The 24,805-nt window shown below is 43.9% G+C and overlaps 1 protein-coding gene across 1 annotated transcript in view; it reads right to left on the bottom strand.

The window, feature by feature from the left end:
- LOC138260381 (deubiquitinase DESI2-like) overlaps positions 1-24,805 on the bottom strand; it is a 297,151-nt gene that overhangs the window by 110,346 nt on the left and 162,000 nt on the right. Inside the window, exon 2 of the mRNA XM_069208804.1 lies at positions 12,115-12,187. Coding sequence (XP_069064905.1) covers positions 12,115-12,187 — 73 coding nt within the window. The remainder of the gene's footprint in view (positions 1-12,114; positions 12,188-24,805) is intronic.

Below are 24,805 nucleotides of genomic sequence, written 5' to 3'. Positions count from 1 at the left end.
CTGGACAAGCATGATGGATACCTTGATCAACTAGGGGCTCAAGTATCGGAGGTTAAGGATGCTCACACAGCCATCAATGAACATCTTCTGCATATGGAAAAAGTTTTGGAGCTTATTAAAAATAAAAATGATTCCAGATTCAGGTGGAACAATATTTGCATACAAAGAATTTCTGAGACGACCCCCATGGACAAAATGGAAACCTATGTTGACAACATGTTCAAATACCTTATTTGGAGAAAACCTTGGTTGCGGTTGAGCGAATGCATCCTTCACTATGCCCCTCATAATAGCTCATGTACCTAACTATAAAGCCTGAGATACCGTACTGCAAATGGCCTAGGAGCATTGGGAAATCCAGTATCAAGGGAACTCGATATCTCTATACCTAGATTTCATGCTAACAGTGCCAACCACTTGCCGAGAATTCATACCAGCAAAGTGATTCCTCCAGAAAGCTGAGGTCGCGTACTCATTCATTTACTAGGACAAAACTCCATGTTCCTCTGAGTGGTAAAATCCATCTTTTTACTGATCCAAAAAGCAGCCTTAAAATTTTCACGCAAGTTTGGCGCCTTTCGGAGAACTCGCCTAGTCTAGTAGGTGCCACTGGTTAGGGGGTTGAAGTGGGTGGAGGGAGGGGGGATTTTGTTGTTGATTCTTTTCTTGTGTTATTGCAGAGCACTTACATAATCCCATTTCATGGCATTTACACAGCTCCCTCGTGCATCGGACATATCCCTTGAAAGCAATATTGAGGGTCCTCACAACACCTCACACCAGGATGACAACTCTTAGATGCCTTACCTGAAATATTTGTGGGCTAAAAGACAAGTGGACGGCCTACCTTGTATTTACTTACCCTTAAAAACTCTGCATTAATATCTGTTGTTTACAGGAACTTCACTAACCTAACGCTATACACCCATGACTAACTGGTTGGCTTGCGGATACGCATGCAGCTGTATACTCCAACTATGCATGTGGAGTGGCTATTCTTATCTGCAAATGTCTCCAGTGGCACACACTAGCATCCATATGTGACAAATAGTGCACATATGTCATCATGCATGAGGCACTACAGGGTAGACGATTCACACTGGCGTCTGTGTACAGACCCAACGTTGATTGCGCTGACCTCTTTGCAGAAATATGGCAAAAGGTACTCTGTGTAGGACCCCCAACAGTACTATGGAGAGGTGACTTTAATGTAGTACTAAGCGACCATCTTGACCAGTCCAGCAACATGAGGCACCCACACCTGGGGCAGCAGCACAAATTCATTTCATTATGAGACATTATGCACTAGTAGAGATACGGAGGCTTAAACACTCCCGGGGCAAAGAGGGCCCAGTACACACAACAACTGGTCAAGAATTGATTACTGGCCGGTCACAAAAGACACACCTCCCCTGGACCATTACAACCAAGTATTTCCCCTGAATACTCTCCAGCCATGCACCTGTCCTACTAGAGCTCGCACCCCCCACTACATGCGACTGGGCTCACACCTGGAAACCTCCCACTAATGCTCTCCACGACCCAGTATTCCATGCTACAGTCTGGTCAAATCTTGTGGAGTAATTCTCTCAAAACATTCAATCTGTGGCCTCCGCCTCCACTGTCTAGGAGGCACTTAAGATGGTGATATGGGGTGTGTGCATAGCCAAACAGGACGCGATGGCACAGGCAGTCCAAAACCAACTAACTTGTCTGACTTGAAACAGACATCTGCTCACTTGAGTTGGCCTTCTCTGCCTCTGTAATACTAGTACTCTTGCCTCAATTAGGAAAAAACCTGAGGCCAAATTTATCAATGTTTTGCATTGCCCTTGCAGCATGCAAGGTAACACAGGGCAACACAAAACTTATATCCAGATTTACCAAGCCATGCAAGGCCATCATGCATGGCATGGTAATTCTGGTGTAACTCAAGCAGCGCAAATTGCTTCCTTGCGTTACTGTATTGCTGTGTTCTGCAGCACACTTAGAAAGAGGAAAAGGCCTCTGAGGATTGCTTTTGAGCAGGAAGGTGCCCCTTGGAGCACAATACAATTTTATATCCTGCTTGGCGCAAGGCAACACATTGTGGACCACTGCAAGGAGAGGACAGTAATGTGCCATATAATATTAAATATAGTGCATTCCTGCCCTTTCACACATCTCAGAGCATCAAGGTATCTTGCTGTGTTGCATTGCATGAAACATTGATAAATTAGCGTCTCAGTGAATATGATGTGGAGGCAGACCGAGTGACACGTTATCTTGGCAAAGAATCAGTGGCGGCACAACATTATGGTGAGCGAGATAAGGTGAGCCACACACTTGCTACACTTCTCTGTAGAGCCTGGGCTAGTGAGCATATCATGGAATTAGTGGATGACAAGCAAGTCTTGCATACTTACAATCTGGAACACTGTGGCAACTCACTATATGAACCTTCACAGCTTAACAGCAGCACAAAACCCAAAACAATTGTATGAATTACTTGACTCCATCCAACTCCTCTGACTCGAGAACTCCCATTGCCAATATGTTGTCTCCAATTCGGTCCTGCCTGCCGCTCTCCATGGTAGGAAGGTTTGCGATTGCAAAGATGCTCGTACTCCCTAAATTCTTATACTTGTTCATTAATATTTAAGTGATTCCGCACACAGATTGTGGCACTGGAACAGGCAGGTTTGCCACCAAAGCTCACTTGAAATACACTGACCCCCCCTTTGAACAGGGTGGCTTGTGTACTCCAGATATTGAACTGCACACAAGTCCAATTTGCACCCTTTTGGATATACCTGACTCTTTTCAGCCACATTTCACCATTGAATCAGACAGTACGACCTCTTGCCTGTTGCATGCAGCAATCTATCTGCCTGTCCACTGTCCACGAGTGGAAATTGACACAGTAGCCCACACTACGTGGGTGTGGAACAGACTGTGCCTCTGAGTCCTGGTTATCTGTATTTACTCAACCCAACATACCCCTAAATGGACTCCCAGCAGCAGCGGGCAACCATGTGGACTGACAGCTTTCCTGACTGCATCTCCTTAAAAGGGCTGACCTCCACCCGAATGAATAATTTCAACATGTACAGCATATACTTGTGCTCCCAAGCCCACCCCATTTGATGTTTTCACATTCCGCAGATTCTGAGAAGCCCTCCGCAAGTTGCATGTCACTTTGCCCAAAGCCCCCCCACTCTCCACCACTAGATATCTTGCTGACCAGCCCATCCCCTTGCAAGCTGATCACAAGCCTCTACACGACCATGCAGGATAAATCACCTATATGTACTCCCAGGGCTTATCTCTGTTGGGACCCTGAGCTTGATCCCCTCTTACCGCAGAACAGAGGCAATACTGTAGTATGCTGACCAAGGTGCTCTCCCCCAATTACAGACTACATGTATTACACCTTATATTCCTGAAGGGGCGCCCCCTCAACAACTCCACAGTCTGTGTCTACCCTGCCGTGAACCCTCTAGGTGAGATGTTCATCGATGAATACACGCCCTGCTCCTGGTCACAGAGCCACATGATGAACTGTAAAGTAAATGTGTTTTAGGAACCTGAGGGAACCACTGAACTCTATCTGAACACTGATAGGTGTTATCATCTATGGATTAAACTCTGCTTCTTTATTTTGTACTTTTGCTTCTTTATTAAGTTCTGTAAGTATTCTGCAATTTAATGAAAACCCTAATACATAAAAAACACGTTCTCTATTGCAGTATTGAATGTTGCTTTGGAGTCTGAGTTTTTGGGGCCAGATGTACCATGCATTTTATCAGTCGCAAATGGCCCGATTTGCAGAACCGGGCTGTTTGTGACTGGAAAAATGAATTTCTTTATGTATGAATTCCAAATTGTGATTTGGTAACATGTTTCCGGATCACATTTGGAATTGCGAATACATACCTATTCAGTATTAGGAAGGGGCGTGTTCAGGGCATCCTTTCCTAATACCGAATTGCAGCCGTATGTAAGAATGTTTTTTGACCGAAATGCAGTAGTAGGTGGTAACCCATTCGCAAATGGGAAGGTGTCCCAAGGAACCACTTCCCCTTTGTGAATGTTTGTAAAAATATTTTTTAAAAGCAGGCAGTGGTCTCATGGACCACTGCCTACTGCCACTCTAAAAAAAACAAAAAGAAAACGTTTCTTTTTCTTTTTTAAACAGATCCCGTTTTCCTTCAAGGAAAATGGGCTGCGTTTAAAAAAAAGATTGCTTTATTTAAAAGCAATCACAGACATGGTGGTCTGCTAACCCCAGCAGGCCACCATCCCTGTGATGTTTGCGTTTCCTAATGGGTCGCAAATTGCGACCAATGAGTTGCGAGCCACTAGGAATCTCTAAATGGAACTCTATGAGTTTCAGACATTAGGAATAGCAATTATCTATTTGCAATTCACTGAGAATCGCAATTAGGTAATCACTATTTCTAATAATGATACATCTGACTCTTAGATCCTGAACTAGATCTAGAGAGATGAAATTGCCCCGTTTTGTTTTCTTCCCATTCCTAGTACTAATGGTTGCCCTCATATTCTCTTGCTACATTCTAAGGTTTGGGAGATTCCTGTCCTGGTGCCCTCGTGTCTAGTGTTTCTAGGACTAGTGTGAAGAGTTAGGACTCTAGTGTTCCTCCATATCTCTTTGCCTCCTTGGCCTCAATAATTGTATGGACTATGGACAGGCAGAAATTTCTGCCACAGCACAGAAGGCCCAGCATTAACAGGCAGTGGTAGATCTGGGTCTGGTGGATTAGCAGCCTAATGTATCCACTCCACGGATCTGTGTTCGAACTCCTCATTACAGGTTAAAATCCAGGCTCATTCTTTTGAGGTAAATAAATTGAGTCCCATTGAGATGGATAACGAGAAACATCTGCGATTTATTGCCAAGATGCCCCAAAAAAGCAAACATGTACTTTGCAAATATGCAAGTTATATCTTTGAGGGTGCCAGGCAATATAGGTCATCAGTAGCTAACCTGATTTATGTAGGGGCATTGCAATACCAAACAATCCCCCATCTAATTTTTTGGCTTTGTACACCAGCTTGGCATTACCAAGCATGCACGTCATCTACACACAATGACAAATTTAGAAGCAGCTGCTTTTTGAAGGTCTAATGTGGAATAAGTATGTTGGATTACCGTAGATTTCATTTGTATCCACTTAAGACTGGTTTGTTTCTGGTTACCCCATTTACCCTTAGGAGTCCAGACATGCAGCCCTTTGGGGGAGGTCCTGCACCAGACCTCTTAACCAGAAGGCCACATTTTGTTCCGGCGCTCCTATGAGTTGTTCAGTCTGTTCTAACCTTTTTCCTGCCTGCCTTGATGGAGGATAGCTTTTCTGTGGGTAATCCTTCTCTATCAGTATTTTAGTCTCCACAGCATTAAATCAATGCTCACTATAGCAGATGGTGAGGGAGGTGGTTTTTTCAAACATAATCCACTCTGCAGGAACACTACAGACAAAGCCCTAATTTTGACTTTGGCGGTCTTTTCGGAAGACAGCCGAAGCCGATGCAGCCAACAGACCCCCAGTGCTGGCGGTCTGCTGACCGCCATATTAGAAGTCTTGGGAGAACTTTTGCCCACTTATGGGCAGAAGTCCGACTCTGAAGAGGCGGTTGCATCGCCAGCACCACCACAGCAGCAAGACTCCACTCGCTGTATCACGTGCTGTAGTACGGATTGGCAGAGTCTTGCTGGCGTGGTGCTGCTGGTGATGCAAGACCACCAGGACCCATCCCCTCTCGGACGACCTCCTCGACGGAGAAGGTAAGTGATCATCTGAAAGGGGGTGAGGAGTGTTGGGTGCATGTGTGTGGTGTGTGCATGTAAGTGTGCAAATGAGGGTGTATGAGTGCGTATATGTGAGCGAGTGGGGGGAGTGTCTGCATGTATGCAAGTGAGTGGGTGTGTCCGTGTGAATGTATGCATATGTCGAGGGGTGTGTATGTGAATGCATGCATGCATGAAGAGGTCGGGGGTGTTTGTAGGTGTGTGGATGGGTGGGGGGGTGTGTGGATTTGTTGGAGTGCATGTGCCAGAGACCGGAATGGGGATTCCTGTCACTCAGTGCGTTTCCACCAGGGTTTTTGTGGCAGGGTGACCGCCACGGAAAGCATGGTAGTGTGTAGACTCGTAATCAGGCCGGCAGGCTGAGGCCTGCCACCGGGTTGGAAGTGCTCACCGCCAGTGGTGCAACTGCACCCTCAGGCCAGGCGGAGTTGTGGAGGTTTGGCATCTGCCAAGCCTCACAATTCGTAATGTGCAGGTCTTTATCAGCAGGTCCGCATCGGTAAGATCGCCATGGCGAGGCTCGCCTTGTAATGAGGCCAAAAGTGATGTTTCTGCCCTATTCATTTTGGGGGAATAATTTTGCACACCCCAGTTGAATTGTATGCCTAGTGTGAATTGCATGCTTAATGTGAATAAGGTCCTTGGCCAAATGATTTGTAGTGCCTAACTGGGCTTTCGTGTCCTGCAACATAGCATCTGGCTTTCAGGCACCAAAAGCCAATGAGTTCAAATAAATGCATATGTTGTCATATCCCTGAATGACAACAGTCAGCAAACTGAAGATAAAATAATGGGAAACCGTCTATCTGGGTAGGTAAAAATCTCATGCTGATTTCACAGAACAGCATATTTAAGAAGGTGTGTAAATTTAACTGCCTACGCTCAGGGGAATTTCTGAAATGAACATATCAAATATAACCTTTTTGCCACGTTATTGTTCTTCTCCTACACCAGCCTTGCTGACTGCCACCCACCAAATCAAGTGATCTTCACCAGCCCTGTGGTGGTCTCTGCGCCTTCAAAGAAGCATCTACCAAAACAGCTCCAGGGAAGGAACTGAAAGTTAGGTGTACGGCCCACATCTTTTGGGAAGCCGCAGGCCACACTTTTTTGTTTTTCAGAAACAAAGCCCCAAATCAGGTCATTTGTTTTTTTTAAAAACTTTGTGACCCCACCATTTTTTACCTGCGGTGATGGACAGAAAAATAAAGACATCAGAAAACCCGCTCTAATTAGAGCAGGGCGTCCAGTGTTGGTGATGGAGTACTCCAAGCACCAAACTCTAAATCATAAGAAGTTGACATGTCTTAGAACAGCAGGAATGAAACCATATTTTTCCTCTGCTGTCCTTACTACCACAACTATGGACTTTAAGGTTTCTTTCAATTATTCACTAACCCTAGTGAAAACCTTTTGGAGGGTTTTGTCATCCGTTGAATCCTCTAGATATAATATAAAATCCTGGAGTAAAAAGTATGAATGAAGGAATCGGGCCTAATCCTACTCTATTTTATTTGACGAACCTGGTTGTGAGAAACAATTGCACTATTGCCGGGACCCTTAGCCCTTAGTCATAAGTCAAATGTCTTTGCCCTAAGTATGGTGTTCATTCATGCCTTAGCTATTTCGTAGTATTGGATGTTTTGGTAATATTTTGTATGTTGTTGCGCCTTGTTATGTGGATTACTGTAATATGTTTAAGAACAGTTATGTGCTGTAGTTAAACAGTGAGAGGAGATTGATGTTTTGGGAGGTTGGTTCAGACCTACTATGGAAGAATGTTGTGAAGTATGGGATGATTTACCTTGTAGAATCGACTGGAGTAGCATGAAGATGTATGGTGCTAAGCTGTGACCAATATTGTAATGCATGGTTGTGGGAAATTATGTAGAGTGGTGTATTGCAATAAAGTGTTTGATGGGAGATGATAAATTTTCAGGGTGTGCTGTGGCATGGTTGTAGTAGTCTATTATGGTTGTCGAGCTGCAGTATGGTTTGGGGTAATGCAGTGTGGTATGGCGTGGTAAAGTGTATAGTGGGAGACTTTGTTTTTTGGTAAGATGTGCAGTGGTATGTTGTGGTATGTTGTAATCTGTGTAGAATAATGTTATGTCAAGTAATAAGGCATGAGGGGCTGGAAGGTGTGAGGTGATGTTGTATGCTGAGAACTAGTGTGTCCAGGGATAGGATGAGATTTACCGGGGTGTAGTATGTAATGGTGTGATGCAATATTGTGTTTTATATTGCCATGGTTGTTAGGCCCTCCTCACCAGATGCAACCCTACACCAACTTCCTCCTGTAACTTTCACCTCCGTAACAAACTTCTGCCTAACAATTCAACATTCCCAGACACTTTTCTAGACACAGTCTCATGCCTTATAACATTATACTCCAACCTACGCATTCTTGGGGACCTAACCACTTGGTTTCACAAACCCAATTTGCCCCATCCAAAATTTATAACCACTCGCCTAGTCAGATTGAACCTACATCAGAGTGTACACAACCCCACACACATCACTGGACACATCGGTAGTTGTAATTTTTGCAAACCCTGAACTAGTTACCATTCAAAGCATCATACCAATCACATGGTCAGACCACCATTTAGTGACTCCCGCAAATCAACATACCTAATAGCACCTTACAAACATACATTTATTGACCATGGAACAAACTCAATTTGAAGACTTAGAAACACAACTAACAGCCAACACAGATCTAGACACAATAAATTCTGTTCAAAAACTTTATGAGTGGCTACAGGCAGCTTTCGATATCCTAATACCACTCATAAAAACTAAACAGGACAAACGAAAACCAACACCTTGGAGAAACACAGAACTAAAAATGATAAAGAAACAAATCAGAAGGCTGCAACAAACCTGACACAAAACAAACAACATTCAAGACAAGATTAAGCTACACAAAGTTAACAGAATATACAAATCATCATTCAAAAAAGCTAAAAAAAAAGTACTACTCAGACAGAATTCAAAATGCTAAATCTGCAACTAAAGAAATTTATAAAATTCTCAATGAATTTTGAAAACCTAAATGCATGGAAGAAAGTCATCCCATTACTCAAGATTTCACCAACAAACTGGCAATACATTACACAACCAAGGCAGACACATTGGACTCCTATTTAAAACAAAGGAAAACAATTAGCACCAAACTGTTTCCTAAATTCCCTTTCATGAGTAAACCAACCCAGCCTTTGTACTCCTTCAAACAAAGTGAATTTATAGATTTGGTCAAAACAAGCAGGCCTTCCGGCTGCCCTTCTGACCCTTGTCCACCACACATCGTCAAGAGCATCCTTTTATCTACTTCTGTTGCCACACCAGTAAGAAGAATCATCAATAACTCTTTAACTACAGGAACCTTTACTGAAGGCCTGAAAAAGGCATACATGTGCCCATTATTAAAGAAAACAAACCTGGACCCGCATGACCCCAACAACCACAGACCAATTACAAACTGACCTTTCCTGGGCAAACTGATAGAAAGAGCAACATTCGCCCAGATGTTGCAATTCATTGAAGACACCTCCATGCTTTCAGACTACCAAACTGGATTCCACCCAGGAAGAGGCACTAAATCTGCACTCATAGCAATCTGAGATGATCTTAAAAACACATTCGACCACAATGGAGTTGCTGCACTACTTCTCTTGGAACTCTCAGCTGCCTTTGATACTGTTGACCATGACACCCTAAAGGGATTACTCTCGACTGGATTACATCCTATCTTCAAACCAGACCAAATATCATCTATTCTCCCCCCTTCTCATCCAAACCCTACCTCACAAAGCAGGGGTCCCTCAAGGATCAATCATCTCACCTATGCTTTTCAACATCTACATGATGCCATTAACAGAATTGATCAATGATTTTCAACTCACACGCTATAACTATGCAGATGACACACAAATATTCCTTAAATTGGAATGCCCTAAAGACATTGAAAACTCACAAATCTTCAGTTGCCTCAGAGCCGTTGATCATGGATGACTTGGAGCCATCTCAAACTGAATGGTTCCAAAATGGAAATACTCACATTTGGCGACTGGAAAAATTATGACCCTCTATGAGCCTGGCCTGATGATCTGGGACCATTTCCTCAAGTAACTAAGGAAGTAAAAAATCTTGGCATTATCAGGGACTCCAAGTTAATAATGAATACCTAAGTGGACAAATTAGCACGATCAAGCTTCATCACCTTGAAAACTCTGTGACACATCTTCCCCCACCTCGGATTTCCACAGAAAGTGCAGGCTAATGTCCATCTAGTACTATCTAAACTGGATAACACCAATGGCCTCTACCATGGATCATCTCTATCTACTATGAAACTACAAAGTATTCAGAACTCAGCTGCCAGGCTACTATTACATGTAAAGCCACAAGCCCACATCTTTCCTGCCTTAAGAGCACTATATTGGTTACCGGTTGCCAGAAGATCCATCTTCAAGCTGTTTTGTATCACCCACAAAGCAATTGTCCCACTGTCCCACATGGAACAGGGCCGCTTTTCATCAAAAGCAAAATAACCAAATACATTCAACAAAGAAACCTCCGCTCAAGGTTGGCACCCTGCCTTAAAACACCACCATACAAGAAAAAGACTATAGGTGGTACATCCTTCTCTGTTCAAGCAGCCAAACTATGGAATTCATTACCTCCAAATATAAGATCTGCAGATAACTATCTTGTCTTCAGAAGTCTACTGAAGAGTTGGGTCTTTCCTTCATAACAACCATATTCAAACAGCAATGGACTGCATATGTCTGTGTTGATAAATAATTATAAGTTGGTTATGTGCATATTCTAGATATGAATAGTTCTTTGAGAAATATGTATAGTTACTATTTCATAACAATAAAATATACACATACTTTTTAAGTCTGTTTAACAAATGCATATTTACTCACAGTTAAATGAATATATGTGTGTATGTGTGTGTTTGTGCATGTGTGTAAATGTATATGTGTGTATATACATATATATGTGTATATTATTCTACGCTTAACATGTTCATAGGTCATTGCTTTGCTCCTAGATAAGTTGGATAAGTTGTTATATTAGATACTTATGAATCCATGCTTTCTTCTTTTCTATCACAATGAGCAAATGTTATTGCAACTATTTTATCAGCAAGCATTTGGTTATCGAAAAATTGAGGAAAGATAAATGAATGTTAGAAAAGTACAATTATAAATTAACATCAAATATTGCAAATCTTGAAAGTCTGAGTTTATACAATACAACTTTACATCCAATACTATTTTATTCCTTACACATATATTCCCTTATTATGTATTTACGTATCTATTTATTTATTACTTCAGTCCTACTGTACTAGAGAAAAAAAAAAAAAAATACATTAATTAAGAAAATAAAAAATAAAAATAAAATAACATTTACTCTCTCGTAGGCTTTACTCTGTCTCCCTATCACCCCATGTCTCTGTCAATCTATCCTCCATCCCACTCGGACTCATCCCAAACCCATTCTACTACTCTGATCTCCAAAATAACCCTGCCTAAGCTCTTCCCTCCTCTACCGCTCCTGGCTCACCTGAACCTCAGTTTACTACTATGATCTCCCAAACACCCTACTAAATTGTCCCTCATTTATCTCACCTTTGGATCATCCAAAACCCCTTCTATTACTATGATCTCCCTAACCCCTTTCTACAGACTCTTCCCTCCTCCATCTCTTCTTTACTCATCCCAAGCCTTATCCTATTACTATAAACTCCTAATGAACACATTCTGAGTTCTTCCCTCCTGTATTCCTCCATTACTCTAGTCAATCCAACTAACAAACCCACATATCTTCTGCTCAAAATAGCTCATACTAATACTAATACTGTACTCATATTTCCCTATACTAATCCACCACTAATTCCTCTTGGGTTCCGGAGTAGCATGCTACTTGCCGAAAAGCGCTACTTGGTCTGATGTTGCATTATGCAAAATTGTTGTAGCTGATAACTTAGAAGAACTGAAGATGACCATAGCATTATAGGAGGAGACCTCTACACACCGCTACACTTTGGACCACTGTAGGTATGGTCTTTCCTACAAGTGGCATGAATTAAAAACAAAACACTTTCCGAAGACAAATGTTTCAGGTTTAATGTTGATTCAAATCAAGGTAGCTCAACATATCCCACAATTTCTACCAGAAGTAGAATTGTGGTTTAAGAATGCATAATGTTCTCATTTTGTGCATTAGAATTTGTGAGTCCCTGTGTGAAGCATAAGTTACATATAGATATAAAGTTCTCTTACCTCTCCCATAGATCTCGATGCCTGAATGAAACACTCCGATCCCCAACGTGGAGGTGTATTCATTGATCCAGTACTGTGTAAGGAAAGCAGAAAGAAGATTGTTACAGGGGGATAAAGTCTCAGACCTTTTTCTGTTTATAAAACTTAAAGATGTTTTCCATTCTTTTTCTGCATTGAATAACCTCTGCACATATGATCCATTTGTTCACAAAGCAGACGTAAAATCTAACTTTGTATTCTAGGATAATAGGGATCAAGTTTCACACTGAAGAGGGATTAGAGATAATCACTGAGCACCTGAAACAATCATTTGTTTTCTCAGCAAGTGGTCTTTTCAAATATATTTTTTCCTTTGAAAAACTCAACAAACTAAAATAATTTCATCGTAAGCAACACAGTGTCACATAGTGAGAAAATATCTGGAGGTCTCCTTAAATGTCTAGTGAGCTTTTCAAATGAAGGGATACTTTCCACGATAGTCACCAAGAAAGATTCAATGACAGAGTCAAACACAATACATTATGTTTTGATGTAATGTATTGTATGCCCTGCAGGCCAAGTAGCTGCTTATCACTTGCAACATATTTAGAGTTGTGATAATGATGTTGACACTCACAATTATGAATTGTGGTAAAAAGTGTTAACAAAAAGTTTAGTTATCACCTATATATGTTGCCAGTCAATTTTAATAATTTGACTTTGAAATGTTTTAGCTTAATAGACCTATCCTAAGCATTTAAGCTTGGACAATAAACAATGGTTATTAATTAAGAAATCTTGAGCAGGAGATGTTCAGGATGGGGACTCCACTCAAGATTTAAGGTCATTAAACTGTGTAGTCTATTTCGAATCTGAGTCCGCAGGGCACTGAAAAGCTTGGCCCTGCATTCAGCCAAAGTTTTGCATGCCTCTGCAGACCATCAGCCATTATTTTAACTCCTGGCTGCTCTTAGATACTGAGGATGAACCATACACTACTTGTTGCGGCTGTAGAACTACCTGACTATTTTGCTGCTAGAAATTGTGAGCAAATTAATTCAGCTAAGGATGGTCTAAGGCCCTACACTTCTGGGGCAGCTCTATATTGAATGTTCTACAGCCAAACCCTGGCTTATTTTTATAGAGCGGTGTAGATTGAAGTGGCTTAATCCTAACCATATTAACACCTCTCACAAGGGTATCTCTCAGTGCTGACTTAAGAAATGCATGATATTCTTTGTTAGGCGAAACAGATAGTTGCAGTTTAAAAACACTTCAGATATGTAGCTAGCCCTAGTCTTGACTTTATCCCAGAATATGGTGTTCTACACTTTCACAACTTTGTATTCCAGTCCAGGCTTCCACGCTATCCTCCTGATGCATCATGGTCCTTGTAGTTCTTTGTGTCCCCAATCCCTGCCACGATCACTCTCTTTTGGTGGTTATTTATCCTCTATCATGATTCCTAGATCAAACAGCATTTCTGACCTCTTTATATCTGCCTTCTGGACTTTTCTCTCTCTTTGCAACAATCTGTAATCCGTTCCTGGCTTTCCTGTGTCCTGTACAGCACCTGCTGGTTTCCATGGTAGTACTTTTTCCAAGTCCCAGTTCTGCCTTCCCTTCATTGGTGGTCCCCTGATTCCTTGCACCTGATTCTCTCCCTCCACCCGTGCTCCTCCCTTCAGCCTCCAGCTATTTCAGACCTGTGAGCGCAGAGTGCAGCAGCTTGCAGGTGCCTCTGCTGCTGTGTCTCCTTGTTATCCGTATGATCCTCTGGCTATATTCCAGCCTTGCCTCTGATCCAAGATTTCATTCTTTCTTAATTCTATGTTACTGTTCTGGTTAGTTATTTGTCTATGTTGCCTATCTCGTTATCCTGCCTCTTTGTTTCCCTTGATCTGAGGAGTTCTGACTGCACACACCCAGACTTGTCTTGTGTATACAGATTCCTTGTCCTGTGTGCCTGTCCTGGCTGCATACCCTGTCCCACTCAGGGTGCAGATGCCTCTGTTTGCAGTGACCCTAGTTCTGACTGCACACACCCAGACCCGTCTTGTATATACAGATTCCTTGCCCTGTGTGCCTGTCCTGGCTGCATACCCTGTCCTACTCAGTGTGCAGATGCCTCTTTGTTTCCCTGTTTGCAGTGACCCTAGTTCTGATTGCACACATCCAGACCTGTCTTGTGTATGCAGATTCCTTGCCCTGTGTGCCTGTCCTGGCTGCACATTCCTGTTCTACTCAGTGTGCAGATGCCTCTGTTTGCAGTGACCCTAGTTCTGATTGCACACACCCAGACCCGTCTTGTATATACAGATTCCTTGCCCTGTGTGCCTGTCCTGGCTGCATACCCTGTCCCACTCAGTGTGCAGATGCCTCTGTTTGCGTTGTTGTCAGGCACGCAACCTCGGGTAGGCACACAGCGGACCACCGGATGAGTGAAATGTACTCACCTTGGGTATGAGGTTTTACGCGTCCCTATGATGCCCTGTTTCTACATGGGATGGGCGACCTACAACTTGACTGACTGTGACGACTGGTCCACAGACTGTAAGTGACCTCCCACCATTTACTGTCTTGTTTTTTAGGGAGAAGTTATAATTTACGGTCCTGATGAAGCGCCATTGGATCAATCTCTGACCGTGTAGGCGCGAAACATGTCGACCAAGTGTTAGGAGTGAACACATTTTCCTCCTTTCCTTTTTTCAGGAGTATTGGCAACATTATTTCCCTTAATACTCCTACTTTGCTTTTAATCTTGACCTTACCCTTACTTAAAAACATAAAATTGAGGCATTAGGTGTTCAGAGCCAATTTTATATCCCTCACTCTCCTTTTCTCCTCTGTCAGCACGTTCTGCAGACTCAGCTTGATCTGCTAAACATCTTTTCGGTTGAAGTGCCACCACCTCGTGGATGGTGGCCCGTCAGACGTTGCAGTGCCGGTCTGACGAGGAGTCAGCCCGATGATGATGCCTAGCATCCTACTGTGATGCTTGAGGGTACTCCTACAACACCTTTTCTCAGTCTACCTTTCGTCCTCATTGACAATTTATTCTGGAACAGTGTACTCATTTCTATTATCTGTTTGCAGTGACCCTAGTTCTGACTGCACACACCCAGACCCGTCTTGTGTATACAGATTCCTTGCCCTGTGTTCCTGTCCTGGCTGCATACCCTGTCCTACTCAGTGTGCAGATGCCTCTTTGTTTCCCTGTTTGCAGTGACCCTAGTTCTGATTGCACACACCCAGACTTGTCTTGTGTATGCAGATTCCTTGCCCTGTGTTCCTGTCCTGGCTGCATACCCTGTCCCACTCAGTGTGCAGATGCCTCTGTTTGCAGTGACCCTAGTTCTGACTGCACACACCCAGACCCGTCTTGTATATACAGATTCCTTGCCCTGTGTTCCTGTCCTGGCTGCATACCCTGTCCTACTCAGTGTGCAGATGCCTCTTTGTTTCCCTGTTTGCAGTGACCCTAGTTCTGACTGCACACATCCTGTCTTGTGTATGCAGATTCCTTGCCCTGTGTGCCTGTCCTGGCTGCATACCCTGTCCCACTCAGTGTGCAGATGTCTCTTTGTTTCCCTGTTTGCAGTGACCCTAGTTCTGACTGCACACACCCAGACCCGTCTTGTGTATGCAGATTCCTTGCCCTGTGTGCCTGTCCTGGCTGCATACCCTGTCCTACTCAGTGTGCAGATGTCTCTTTGTTTCCCTGTTTGCAGTGACCCTAGTTCTGACTGCACACACCCAGACCCGTCTTGTGTATGCAGATTCCTTGCCCTGTGTGCCTGTCCTGGCTGCATACCCTGTCCTACTCAGTGTGCAGATGCCTCTTTGTTTCCCTGTTTGCAGTGACCCTAGTTCTGACTGCACACACCCAGACTTGTCTTCTGTATGCAGATTCCTTGCCCTGTGTGCCTGTCCTGGCTGCATACCCTGTCCCACTCAGTGTGCAGATGCCTCTTTGTTTCCCTGTTTGCAGTGACCCTAGTTCTGACTGCACACACCCAGACCCGTCTTGTGTATGCAGATTCCTTGCCCTGTGTGCCTGTCCTGGCTGCATACCCTGTCCTACTCAGTGTGCAGATGCCTCTTTGTTTCCCTGTTTGCAGTGACCCTAGTTCTGACTGCACACATCCTGTCTTGTGTATGCAGATTCCTTGCCCTGTATTCCTGTACTAGTTAGTGTGCAGAATTCCAGTATACTCAGTTTTGTGTATTCCATTCATGTTCTGACCCTTGATTCAGTTCAGGTTTTCTCAGAGACCAGCTCCGGTGCTCCTTCTACTGTTCTCCTTTGTCTTCTGGATTTTTATATTATATCCTGATTTTCATTGCATCCAAGGGTGCCAGTTAGACTCCAAGATTTGTGTCTTTGGCAGAGAGAATCTCTCAGCACTCCTTCTCCACAGCAGCTGCTGGGGTGTTCCTGAACCCTGTGAGAATAGTCTGCTCCTTGCCTTCTTTTAAAGCAGTGGTCTTCAAGGATTGTAATGCTGCGCCCCCAAAGTGGAAAAATTGAAAAACAAAATCATTGGAGGCCCCCTCAGAATTTTCACAAATCTTCTATTAAGTTGTTTTAATATGTCTAGGAGTATTTAAACGTTGCAGTTATGATATCTTTTTAAAAATGCAATCAAATACATGTTTTCCAAACATAATATTCTGGTCAGGCAGGTATTACGAACATGTAAAAGTATCCACACCATGACTATTAGAACTGGGTGTGGGTGTTTACAAGGACATTTGGAGTGCCTTCCCTTTTGACACATACTCCCAGCTATGATATAAAGGACAAAACATGTTACTGATGGCCCATTACAGTGCTGTTTACTGAGCTCATTCCCTCCCCCGCTTAAAACAAATCCCTGCTATCATTATAATGCTTCTTTTGCCCAGAGCCTGGCCACCCCACCCCCGGGATCTCTTGAGGTTCCCCTTAGGGAGGACCACGTCCCAGCGTGAAGACCCCTGATCTGAACTTTTTTTCCCCTCACAGAGAGATCACTTCCAAGAAGCAGTCAAACTATCATTTGTGAAAGCTTCTCTATCGTTTCCCTGCTTTAACCTTCCTCTTTGTACTTGTATTATCTTGATAGTTTACCCTGCAGACTTCTGGATTCAACCTGCTTCTCTTCTGTTTCCCTCGATGTCTGCAGGTATTCTCTTGTTTATATTAAAACACTTCTCCAGAAATCATTTGTCCCTGCATAGAGCAAACATCCCCTTTGCGCTGTTTTGTCCTGAAATCAGCTGGTCTCCCTGAAAGTTTGTCCCCAACTAGCTAGATCCCTCACTACAATAGATCCTGGGCAGCCAAATTAGACTACACTAAGAACGCCACGCCAAAGTACAAAATGTTGCTTTTAGCTCTATTCAGGATCAATATGCTCGCCTTCATCAACAATGTAAAAGATTCACCAGTATGTAATTAGGGCAGAATCACAGAGTAAAACATGGGGTTTTATTTTTACACATGAACTTTAGATGTATTGTATCTACAATTTAAAAGTCTGATTTTACCCCAGAGTTGATCGCATCACTTGGTTTAAGCCAATATGGGTGATTCCAATGAATTTATGAGATTTTTTTAGTGAATTAACTTTTCAGACTCTTATGCTCTTTAGAAGGTGCAACACATCCTGCAGAGAGAAAAAAGGGTCTGATAAGAATTATCATACTTGTTTCCCTCTCCACCAAATTACAAATCAGGAGGATGTGTAATGGAAATATTCCACATACCCCGGTAACGGCTGCAAATATTTTAAGGGAGTAAGGATGTAGAATATCCACTGGTAACAATGTAATATCATATCAGCTGTATCTTTAAATATTGAGGTAAAGATTGACCTGCCCTTATCATCAACATCCAACATATTGTGAGGGTAAGCATACACTGTGGCGTGTAGACTTAATACCCAAACGCCACAGCAACTTTCACAACATGTTGTTAGGCGATATTGTGCATTGATTATAGGTGCAGATCCACTTAAAACCCTCAATATTCTGGCCATTCTCTCTATAGGCAGAACTGTCATACCTGCCGTGGGCCCTTACCGCGGGTTCATTAGTTGGTGATATACCTCTTACAAACAATTTTTCTGTAGTGTGCTTTTACACTGAAGTTAACTTTCCTCCAACTTTCTGAATTTCACCTGCAGTGAATTTGCTGATGGTCTAACAGAGTCTCCCACTGAGCGTCAAGCAAAGAAAAGGCTCCTATTTGCCTGGAAGCTTTTTCATTGTTTAAATTAAATTTTCTTGCTTTTTCTCTCCCTCTTTTTTTCTCTTTCCCTCCAGCTCTCCCTGCCAGTCTCTCTTTGCTCCCATTCTCCTCTACAGCCATGAAAACTCAGCTTCCCGGATCTCTTGGGAACAGTATATATTGCAAGTTGTTTTGTAGTAAGGGGCTCGTGTGCCCTAAAAGAGCTGCCCCCTGGCAGCACACTATTACCAAAATAAAGCCCGTTTTAAACATCAATGTCCATTCACCGCCCCATTTCAAACTCTGAACAGAACAGCAGCCTCAGAACAAGAGGCATCATAAAAGGCACTTGTTGCCGTGGGACTCACCCCCTACACTTGCTGCAACATTGATTGAGTCTCTGATGTGAGCTAAAAGAAGGAATCAGAAAGAGAAACACCCATAGGTACACTAAAGTCATGGTAAAAGAAGTTCGGGCCAGGCGCACCATTTACTGGTCACACAATACTGGCCACAATTTGTCACCAGTATTTAAGGGACCATTAAAGACCTACTTGAGGTCAGTTCTTACAAATCTGAATTGTAGTGAGTCGTAATCTGACCAACCTCATGCATATTAACAAGGGGGGTCACAAATTGGCATCCACTGGGATTTGTTGCTGCCGCAAGGATGGGGGCCTGCTTGGGTCAGCAAACCACCATGTCTGTGATTTTTTTTAACTCAGCTTGATTTTCTCAAAGGTAAATGGGCTTTGAAAAAAAAATTGGAAGACCTTGAGATTACTCCTAGAAAACGTTTTTTTGCCCATTTACAAAGACGAATTTCCTGTTTGTGAAAGGGTTACTACTACCTTCCAGTAGTGGATAAAGTATTAATGTTTTGGAACTGGATTTCAGTCCCAAAACAATAATACATACTACAAGGAATAGGTATTAGGAAGGGTGCCCTACACATGCCCCTTCCCAATACTGAATGAGTCTGGTTTCCTAAACCCATTTAGTGATTCGGTAACTGTGAGAAGGTAGCCTCTTTCTAGCCTTGTTACCCCCACTTTTGGCCTGTTTGTGAGTGTATGTCAGGGTGTTTGTCACTGTTTTCACTGTCTCACTGAGATCCTGATAGCCAGGCCTCAGTGCTCATAGTGAAAACACTATGTTTTCAGTATGTTTGTTATGTGTCACTGGGATCCTGCTGGTCAGGACCCCAGTGCTCATAGGTTTGTGGCCTATATGTATGTGTCACTGGGACCCTGTCACACAGGGCCCCAGTGCTCATAGGTGTGCATGTATATGTTCCCTGTGTGGTGCCTAACTGTCTCACTGAGGCTCTGCTAACCAGAACCTCAGTGGTTATGCTCTCTCATTACTTTCAAATTGTCACTAACAGGCTAGTGACCAATTTTACCAATTTACATTGGCTTACTGGAACACCCTTATAATTCCTTAGTATATGGTACTGAGGTACCCAGGGTATTGGGGTTCCAGGAGATCCCTATGGGCTGCAGCATTTCTTTTGCCACCCATAGGGAGCTCTGACAATTCTTACACAGGCCTGCCACTGCAGCCTGAGTGAAATAACGTCCACGTTATTTCACAGCCATTTTACACTGCACTTAAGTAACTTATAAGTCACCTATATGTCTAACCTTTACCTGGTAAAGGTTAGGTGCAAAGTTACTTAGTGTGAGGGCACCCTGGCACTAGCCAAGGTGCCCCCACATTGTTCAGAGCCAATTCCCTGAACTTTGTGAGTGCGGGGACACCATTACACGCGTGCACTACATATAGGTCACTACCTATATGTAGCTTCACAATGGTAACTCCGAATATGGCCATGTAACATGTCTATGATCATGGAATTGCCCCCTCTATGCCATCCTGGCATAGTTGGCACAATCCCATGATCCCAGTGGTCTGTAGCACAGACCCTGGTACTGCCAAACTGCCCTTCCTGGGGTTTCACTGCAGCTGCTGCTGCTGCCAACCCCTCAGACAGGCATCTGCCCTCCTGGGGTCCAGCCAGGCCTGGCCCAGGATGGCAGAACAAAGAACTTCCTCTGAGAGAGGGTGTGACACCCTCTCCCTTTGGAAAATGGTGTGAAGGCAGGGGAGGAGTAGCCTCCCCCAGCCTCTGGAAATGCTTTCTTGGGCACAGATGTGCCCAATTCTGCATAAGCCAGTCTACACCGGTTCAGGGACCCCTTAGCCCCTGCTCTGGCGCGAAACTGGACAAAGGAAAGGGGAGTGACCACTCCCCTGACCTGCACCTCCCCTGGGAGGTGTCCAGAGCTCCTCCAGTGTGCTCCAGACCTCGGCCATCTTGGAAACAGAGGTGCTGCTGGCACACTGGACTGCTCTGAGTGGCCAGTGCCACCAGGTGACGTCAGAGACTCCTTGTGATAGGCTCCTTCAGGTGTTAGTAGCCTCTCCTCTCTCCTAGGTAGCCAAACCCTCTTTTCTGGCTATTTAGGGTCTCTGTCTCTGGGGAAACTTTAGATAACGAATGCATGAGCTCAGCCGAGTTCCTCTGCATCTCTCTCTTCACCTTCTGATAAGGAAACGACCGCTGACCGCGCTGGAAGCCTGCAAACCTGCAACATAGTAGCAAAGACGACTACTGCAACTCTGTAACGCTGATCCTGCCGCCTTCTCGACTGTTTTCCTGGTTGTGCATGCTGTGGGGGTAGCCTGCCTCCTCTCTGCACCAGAAGCTCCGAAGAAATCTCCCGTGGGTCGACGGAATCTTCCCCCTGCAACCGCAGGCACCAAAAAGCTGCATTACCGGTCCCTTGGGTCTCCTCTCAGCACGACGAGCGAGGTCCCTCGAATCCAGCGATGCTGTCCAAGTGACCCCCACAGTCCATTGACTCTTCAGCCCAAGTTTGGTGGAGGTAAGTCCTTGCCTCACCTCGCTGTGCTGCATTGCTGGGAACCGCGACTTTGCAGCTACTCTGGCCCCTGTGCACTTCCAGCGGAAATCCTTTGTGCACAGCCAAGCCTGGGTCCATGGCACTCTAACCTGCATTGCACGACTTTCTAAGTTGGTCTCCGGCGACGTGGGACTCCTTTGTGCAACTTCGGCAAGCACCGTTTCACGCATCCTTGTAGTGCCTGTTTCTGGCACTTCTCCGGGTGCTACCTGCTTCAGTGAGGGCTCTTTGTCTTGCTCGACGTCCCCTCTCTCTTCAGTTCCAATTTGCGACCTCCTGGTCCCTCCTGGGCCCCAGCAGCGTCCAAAAACGCCAAACGCACGATTTGCGTGTAGCAAGGCTTGTTGGTGTCCTTCCGGCGGGAAAACACTTCTGCACGACTCTCCAAGGCGAGAGGGATCCGTCCACCAAAGGGGAAGTCTCTAGCCCTTTTCGTTCCTGCAGAAACCTCAGCTTCTTCTGTCCAGTCGAAGCTTCTTTGCACCCGCAGCTGGCATTTCCTGGGCATCTGCCCATCTCCGACTTGCTTGTGACTTTTGGACTTGGTCCCCTTGTTCCACAGGTACCCTAGATTGGAAATCCACAGTTGTTGCATTGCTGGTTTGTGTCTTTCCTGCATTATTCCTCTAACACGACTATTTTGTCCTTAGGGGAACTTTAGTGCACTTTGCACTCACTTTTCAGGGTCTTGGGGAGGGTTATTTTTCTAACTCTCACTATTTTCTAATAGTCCCAGCGACCCTCTACAAGGTCACATAGGTTTGGGGTCCATTCGTGGTTCGCATTCCACTTCTGGAGTATATGGTTTGTGTTGCCCCTATCCCTATGTTTCCCCATTGCATCCTATTGTAACTATACATTGTTTGCACTGTTTTCTAAGACTATACTGCATATTTTTGCTATTGTGTATATATATCTTGTGTATATTTCCTATCCTCTCACTGAGGGTACACTCTAAGATACTTTGGCATATTTTCATAAAAATAAAGTACCTTTATTTTTAGTATAACTGTGTATTGTGTTTTCTTATGATATTGTGCATATGACACTAAGTGGTACTGTAGTAGCTTCACACGTCTCCTAGTTCAGCCTAAGCTGCTCTGCTAAGCTACCATTATCTATCAGCCTAAGCTGCTAGACACCCTATACACTAATAAGGGATAACTGGGCCTGGTGCAAGGTGCAAGTACCCCTTGGTACTCACTACAAACCAGTCCAGCCTCCTACATTGGTTGTGCAGTGGTGGGATAAGTGCTTGAGACTACTTACCACTCTTGTCATTGTACTTTTCATAAGAGAAAAATATACAAAACAAGGTCAGGGTATATACACATAGCCAAAAAGTTTTGCATTTCCTCTTTTCACTCTTTTCTAAGTGCTGAAAAGTACTTCTAAAACTTTCAAAAAGTTCTTAAAAGTTTAAAAAGTTTTTTCTGTCTTTCCAAAAAGTTCTGATTTTTTTTTTCTCTTTTTCTATCACTTTAACTCTCTCTAAAAATGTCTGGCACAGGCCAAAATGTTGAACTGTCCAAACTTGCATATGATCACCTTAGCTGGAAAGGAGCAAGGAGTCTCTGCATAGAGAGAGGTTTGAGTGTAGGGAAGAATCCTTCCTTAGAACTGTTAATTAACATGCTTAGAGTACAGGATAAGGCCATAAGTGCCCAATCTGGTGAAAAAGTAGCTAATGGTTCTCAATCTGATCCAGGGACTCCCCCAGGAAAAGGTTCAGGAAAGAAACTTCTCAGCCTGCCCATTACTAGACAGTCTAGCATAGTTGGTACAGAGGTTGAATCACACCATACTGATGGTGTGCTCTCACATTATACTGGTAGCCAAGCTGTTAGGGTGCCCTCTGTAAGGGACAGGTCTCCTTCTGTTCATTCCCATCATACCTCTGTATCTAGAAATGTCCCTCCCACCCACCCTGATGACAGATTGTTAGAAAGGGAGCTCAATAGATTGAGAGTGGAACAAACCAGACTGAAGCTCAAGAAGCAACAGCTGGATTTGGATAGACAGTCTTTAGAATTAGAGAAGGAAAGACAGAAGTTGGGTTTAGATACCCATGGTGGCAGCAGCAGTATTCCCCATAGTCATCCTGCAAAAGAGCATGATTCCAGGAATCTGCACAAGATAGTTCCCCCTTATAAGGAGGGGGATGACATTAACAAGTGGTTTGCTGCACTTGAGAGGGCCTGTGCTGTACAGGATGTCCCTCAAAAGCAGTGGGCTGCTATCCTATGGCTACCATTTAGTGGAAAAGGTAGGGATAGGCTCCTTACTGTGAAATAAAATGATGCCAATAATTTTACAGTTCTTAAGAATGCACTCCTGGATGGTTATGGCTTAACCACTGAACAGTACAGGATAAAGTTCAGAGAGACCAAAAAGGAGTCTTCACAAGACTGGGTTGATTTTATTGACCATTCAGTGAAGGCCTTGGAGGGGTGGTTACATGGCAGTAAAGTTACTGATTATGAAAGCCTGTATAACACAATCCTGAGAGAGCATATACTTAATAATTGTGTGTCTGATTTGTTGCACCAGTACCTGGTAGACTCTAATCTGACCTCTCCCCAAGAATTGGGAAAGAAGGCAGACAAATGGGTCAGAACAAGGGTGAACAGAAAAGTTCATACAGGGGGTGACAAAGATGGCAATAAGAAGAAAGATGGTGAAAAATCTCAAGATAAGCATGGGGATAAGGGTAAAACCAAAGATCCCACTTCAAATCTTAAACACTCTTCAGAGGGTGGGGATAAAACTAATTCTTCCTCTTCTTCTCAACCTGCACACATTAAAAAGCCTTGGTGCTTTGTGTGTAAAAACAGAGGCCATAGGCCAGGGGATAAGTCCTGTCCAGGTAAACCCCCTGAGCCTACCACCACTAATACATCAAGCTCTAGTGCCCCTAGCAGTAGGGGTACTAGTGGTGGGACTGCTGGCAACAGTCAAGCAAAGGGTGTAGTTGGGTTCACTTATGGGTCCATAGTGGAAACTGATGTAATCAGTCCCAAGACAGTTTCTGTCACACCTAGTGGCATTGGCCTTGCCACACTGGCTGCTTGTCCCCTTACAATGGATAAGTACAGGCAGACAGTTTCAATAAATGGTGTTGAGGCCTTGGCCTACAGGGACACAGGTGCCAGTTTCACTTTGGTGACTGAAAACCTAGTGCCTCCTGAACAACACATCATTGGACAACAGTATAAGATTATTGATGTCCATAACTCCACTAAGTTTCTTCCCTTAGCTATAATTCAGTTTAGTTGGGGTGGAGTTACTGGCCCTAAGCAGGTGGTGGTATCACCTAGCTTACCTGTAGACTGTCTCTTAGGTAATGACCTAGAGGCCTCAGGTTGGGCTGATGTAGAGTTTTATGCCCATGCAGCCATGCTGGGCATCCCTGAGGAATTGTTCCCTCTCATTTCTACTGAAATGAAAAAGCAAAGGAGAGAAGGCCTGAAAACTCAGGAACCCTCTCCATCAACAGGTAAAAAGGGTATCACAGTATCCCCTAACCACCCTACCATTCAGGATACCATTCCTGTGGTGGGAGAAACCT

This window comes from Pleurodeles waltl, chromosome 9 (assembly GCF_031143425.1).
Source record: "Pleurodeles waltl isolate 20211129_DDA chromosome 9, aPleWal1.hap1.20221129, whole genome shotgun sequence".
Lineage (NCBI taxonomy): Eukaryota > Metazoa > Chordata > Amphibia > Caudata > Salamandridae > Pleurodeles > Pleurodeles waltl.
This window is presented reverse-complemented; position numbering and strand designations above follow the sequence as displayed.